The sequence below is a fragment of the Ambystoma mexicanum genome, chromosome 11 (genome assembly GCF_040938575.1).
Source record: "Ambystoma mexicanum isolate Mex_15411 chromosome 11, UKY_AmexF1_1, whole genome shotgun sequence".
Taxonomy (NCBI): Eukaryota; Metazoa; Chordata; class Amphibia; order Caudata; family Ambystomatidae; genus Ambystoma; species Ambystoma mexicanum.
In genome coordinates, this window is record NC_090934.1 from 220,354,152 (window position 1) to 220,360,151 (window position 6,000).

A 6,000-nucleotide genomic window follows, 5' to 3' on the forward strand; every position below is an offset into this window, starting at 1 on the left:
ACTTCCCCCAAGCCCCCTTGTTTGGAGGACAGGTCGAACAGATGCATTTTATAAATCCTTCTGGTTGCATTCAGAGTACTGGAATCTCTCGGGCACCTTCAAGAGACACCCATCCAGAGCCTCCCCCTCCCACTTGTATTTGGCCAATTGTACTCTTCCTCTCCTATTTGTAATGATTTGACTCGGTCTATTCTGCTCCCCTAAAACAAGATCTGCAAAAGTCAACGCCATTCGAAAAAGATTACTCCCTCCTCCATGAACAATCTGCAACAAAACATTAAATGAGAACAGATCTGCTGACATAAAAATATCAAGAGTGGAGGCGGCAGAGCCATGTTGCCTGGTACGATTTGCTGGAATGTAATACTGCAGAGAGGAGCAGCCAGCGTTCCAATATATGTTGACAAAAATCGCCTCAAACGTGGTTTCTGGTGTTTTATAGTGGCTTTACAAATTTGGATTCCTGCTTTAGTTTAAAAGCATTATAGAGTCTCCAATTCTGGTCTTTTTAAAGGCAATGCCCTTGGACTTTGGCGTGCGGGTTGGTTGTAAATTGTATATCCTCCTATGATAATTAGGTTGACCAACCATGTTTGTTTGAACATCAGTGTGTCGCATTTTTTGTAACATATGATTTCATTTTTTTTGGAGGTGTATTCTTTATTCTAATAGTTCTGCAAAAGAGGAGAACTGCAAAACAGGTCCATAAATAACTTTTTAAGAATAGTTTTTCTGAAAGGGTGACCACAAAGGGTGGTCACAAAGTGTTGAACACTTGGCCTCTGTGGAAGGAAGTACCTCACTTGGGATTCGGTTATTCCCTTCAGACTAAAGCTCTGCATGTGCTTGTGCAGTTCACAATGCTTTTCAGTGACCCACTGTTCGTTTTTAGGTAAAGTTGCAGGGTCTGCAATGGGACGCTCCAATGCCAGAAGAACAGAAAGAAGACCTTAAAGAGAATGAGGGGGATGCTAAGGGAAAGGTCTTACTGTAGGCATCTCGCAGCCATTCCGACTTGCAGACTGGAGCCGTCTCTTAAGCTGCTAGAGGCATGGCTCAAAGCTGGAAGTGTAGAGGTCTGCACATGTATGCTCCCAATTCCAGACAAATGGAACCAAACCCCAGGTGCAGTCCAGGGACCCCAAAGATAAAGATTTGAAGAGATCTCAGTTGTGCCATTGCAGAGATTGCATAGTGGGGTTTGTGTATTTGCAGCCAGGGATGATGATGTTGAATGCTGGATCGGCACAGTCTGCAACTGAAGAACCCGTTCCCCCACCACACCCAGCTGAATGAAAATATGGTCAAAGATCTAATCAGAGGACCTCGCAGATGTTCTCCTGAGGATGTTGTGTCACAACAGCATTGTGGGAATATTACATGTTGCGGCTCTACGCAAAAACTGCAGGCAAGCAACTGGAGGTCTCTACACCAGAGGTACAGCCCTAACTGGTGCTGACGGGCCACGGGCAGAAATCACCACAGTTGGTTCTCTATGGTAGCAAGGCATCCACAGCTGAGCTGTGGGATTTCCAAGAGGTCCAGAATTTATCTTGTTGTTTTATAGCTATCTTCCATCCTTCCAGGTGCTTCAGTCGAATTCAAGTGTTTGAGAACTTGACTGGTGCACAATTGCCTCTTTTATTTCAAAGCTGTGGGAGACCACAACTCTCAATCGGACATATGCACCATTCAAACGATGGGTGGCCACTAATCAATGCTGGTTACCACATTAAAATTCTCACAGGCTAACTCAGGGATTTGGATTCCAGATTACTTCCAGGCACCCTGCGCACAGGCCACCCTCTTAGAGCCCCTTCATGACTTTGTGCCCTGAGCTCATATCAGCAATGACCCTGCACAGTACACACATGCTCTCCATGTATTAAATTGCCACGCGTGCTGTGGCCATGGCACAAGGTCCTGCTGCCACCCAAAACCTGTGCACAATCTTGGCATTGTAACTCGCCCAAGATTCTTCTACCTTGGGTCCATAGTGTTACCAATATTGCATAAATATTACAGTAGTGCTCCCCCCAGTGAAACATGGATGGGGCTAAGTGCAAAAAATTCTAAATGTTCAGAGAGCTTACCAAAATAACCAACATGTGGCTTTCTACTTAACATTACGGAATCTAATGATGGGATCTGAGTATGAACCTACAGGATGGCAGACAAAATGTTCAAATGAGGCGCAAGAGTTATTTATGAGATTTGTACTGTCTAAATTATTTCCAAATGTCCGTTTTGTGTCTGAGGTTTCCCAGCCTGGTAATGAGCTTGAGAATGTGTGAATCAGAGGTACATAATGTTTTTCCCTTCTATGCCACAGGTGAAGTACCGTCACTTGAGGTGCTTCTAGGCAAAGTGAAGGGATGCCTTGGTGTCTTGTTGCTTAATGTTCTTCCCCTAACCCGCTCATCTGATGCTCTTTTTTTCTCCTTCACAGCTTTGGTGGCTTTCTCAAGACGTGGCTCCCTTTTCTCTTGGTCTTGGGCGTCTGCATCACAGTTTGGCTGGCCCTTCATCTCCGGTGATGACGCAAAGACTTTTTCTACTGGGGCAGTTGAAATGAACCTGGTGTGACCATCCAGGCTCTTTTTCTGGTGTGTGGATGGGAGATGGCTGAGATTGAGGAAGATCGCCTCCAAATATAGATACCTATTGTGCTTTTCCTGTCTCGAGCCCTGCATTTTCATCTCTGAACACAGTTTGGGATGCCAGCTCGCAGTGCTTCCATGGGGGATTGGCAGAGGTCACTAGAGAGCAACTGGGCCTGGACCAGGCCCCTAGGAGTAGAAAGGGTCATGAGGCTGGAGTGTGCTTCCCAGGAGATGCCTCTTAGAGCATTGAGTACCATCCCAACTTGTCATTTGTATATGTTTATCTGGTGTGATATATATATATATATATATGGGTACTGCCATTTCATTTTGATTTATGGGAGATGCCCATCCTCTTTGATCAATGGGTACTCGTTGGCAATTTCGACTTCTTGCTACTTCAAGTGTGGATTGAGTGATGCCAGTCCCTGCACTGTTCCAACCAACTTGGCAGCACGGCTTTGTGAGACCAACACGATTCTTGACTTTATACCAGTTATTTGTGTTTTGCTTTGTGTCGCTGCAGAGGGTTTGTAAATAACAAACTGCACTTAATTTAACTGAGAAGAGAGGGATGGAGAAACACATTAGCAAGGACTTGCCCTGGATCTTATTGTAGTGACCTGAAGGATTAAAAGTACCCACTCTCAACTGGTTTATTGTTCAGATATATGTTCATCAAATACCAAGTATACATAAGATATGCACCAAAGCGCAGACAGCATGTGCCACTCCTGCTTCTCTTTCATCTGACCCTGCGAGGGTATGGATGACATTAGTATAGTGTTATGTCAGAGATTCTGTCAGGGGCGGCATCCCCTAAACCCTTCAAACTGACATCCTTGGCAAGAATAAAAGTGATTGCGCACACATTGCTAACATGCTGTAAGGAATTGCAATGAATTTAGAGGGTAGTAAGAATTGCAGGTGAGGGGAGCCTTGGGTGCCAAATTCAGGACACCTGTATGCTGAACTTAACAGACACTCTAAGATATGTGAGGAAGTGCTGTGGCCATATGATGACTCGGTGGATAGGGGTTGAAGAGGACGTTTGCGGATCATAGAAGGATTTACTGCATACACATACCTGTTTTCTGGTGACTGAAACATTAAGCAGTCAAGGGGGCTGTTAATGACCATAGATGTATACCATGGGGGTGCCTCTCACCATAGCCCTGTATACTAAAAGAGGGAAAGTTGCTATAAACTCATGTACAGCAGGAGAGTTGTCTCACTGCCACAAGATCTACATTTCAGCAAGTAATTGCTTACTGACCACAGACAGACAAACCGCAGGAATATTCCTCCTTGAAACACGTTCTGCAAAAGCAAAGCCTTATTACTAGCCATAGAAATGTACGTTTGGTTTAGCCAGCTTAAGTCAGGGACTTTTGACTCGACACTCTGGCAAAGGGAGGGACGTCTCTCTAGCCACAGAAACCTGTAAAGAAAGATTCAGTGAGAGAATGACTGCTTAATGACCATGGGACTAACACCCCGAGAGGTGCCTTTCACTGGCCATCAAAACTTAAACAGGAAGTGTGCCACGCTCTAGTGGATGTCTGTGCTGTGAAATGTAAAAGATCTGACTTGTGAGGAACTTAATATTTCACAGCAGGGACCTCTAGACGGAATAACCAACAAATATGCTGAGGAATGATTCAAGTGTACCCCATTTTGGGGGTGCTGGCAAAGACCAAATATTCTCAGACTAAAGGGTATCCGGTCCCTGAGTGTGACAACAATCAAGGTTATGTGTGTTGCAGGTTGCGAATGGTATGAACAGGAACTGTGTGATTCTGTGTGTTCTATCCATTTCAATGGTGCTACACTTTGGGTAGGTCTATGTACAATCGTGCTCTGGGATTCTGATGTCGATGGGTTCAGGAATGGGATCCGGAACGTGAAGGGTGGTTGAAGATGCAAGAGGCAGCTCTCGGAGCTGCAAGGCTGTATGTGTGAAATAAAGGAAGTGAATTCATTATTTCAGTGTGTGCTATCTCACTACCCTCGTGTTCAGTGACCCCCTGGACCTCTAAAGAGTGTGATCGAAGCTTAAATTCGAAATTTAAAATTTTCTCTGGGTTTAAGTTTGGTTTTCACAACAAACACAACATAACCAACACACCCGACATTTCCAGCCTCAAGCTTCATAGCATACTTATAGTTATTTATTACTGTCCTCCCCCACACCCTCTTTAACTCGAGCTTCCCCTTCAGTTCTTCCTGCTTCCCCGCTGTTGGGACTAGTCCCCTTCCCCCTTTTCGGATGAATCACATTCACTAGATATGGCATGGGAGGTTCCCGACAATTTGGCTACCATTTTTCTCCATGTTATCAGAGGTCCCACTTAATCATCCTCCCCTCCGTTGGCTGCCTCCTGCCATACTACTGTCTCAGCGTCTGCCCATTTCAGAAGATTGTTCCCCCATACCTCTAATCTAGGTCTATGGCTGCTTTCCAGCTCATGGCTGTGCTCCTTTTGGCCAGAATGGTAGGCCATGTCCTTGAGTTTGCATGTGTGTTTCAGATTGCGTGGCCTGGTAAATGCCCCCATCATGCATGCCCACACGGATTCCACATCTAGCTTGATTCCCTTTTCAGATAGTAGTAGCTTGACCTCCTCCCAGAACATTCCCACCTCTGGGCACGACCAGAACATATGGATCATACCTGCATCCAAGTTTATTTGACCTTTATGATAAATGATCATTTATTTATATAGCACCTATACACAATGTGTTTCAAAGCGCTTCAAGGCAAGGGAGGGAACAAGGGAAAATACAACCACATTCTTACAGGCCATGAACAGTAAGGATGTGAAATTAACTATCGTACTCGGCCTGACGACATTTCAGATAGTGCAAGAGCTAAGACATATAGATAAGGAAGGGAGGGGGAGAGTGGGAAGGAATTGGAAACAGACAGGCGACTACCGTACTAGGCCTGACGACATTTCTGGTAGAGCCGGAGAAAAACAAAAGGTGAGGGAGAGGGGTGCAGAAAGGGAGGGGAGGAACAAAACAAGCGACTATCATACTAGGCCTGATGGCATTTCAGATAGCGCTGGAGGGGTGGTGGGGAGGAAAAAAACAGTAATGGGAGGGTGGAGGAAACAGACAAAGTTGCTTTCATATTAGGTCCAGGGACAATTCTGATAGTAAGTGCATAGAAGAAAGTAAGGGGAGGAGATGGGAAAAGGGAGAAGGTAAAGGAGGAGAGAACATAGAGTAAGCAGTCAAAAGAGTGGAGAGCAAATACAATTGCAGAAGTCAGTAGTAACACATAATGTTGCAAGCCGGGATACAAGATGAAGATGGGAACAGCATGATTCAGGGCCACCATGAGTACAAGATGCAAAGAAAGTCCAGCATGAGAGTTGAGAAAGAGTGACGC

At 45.1% G+C, this 6,000-nt stretch overlaps 1 protein-coding gene across 1 annotated transcript in view; it reads left to right on the forward strand.

The window, feature by feature from the left end:
* TMEM222 (transmembrane protein 222) overlaps positions 1-4,587 on the forward strand; it is a 105,922-nt gene extending 101,335 nt beyond the window's left edge. The window contains exon 6 of the mRNA XM_069622892.1: positions 2,450-4,587. Coding sequence (XP_069478993.1) covers positions 2,450-2,537 — 88 coding nt within the window. The 3' untranslated portion in view covers positions 2,538-4,587. The remainder of the gene's footprint in view (positions 1-2,449) is intronic.
* The last annotated feature ends 1,413 nt before the right edge of the window (positions 4,588-6,000 follow it).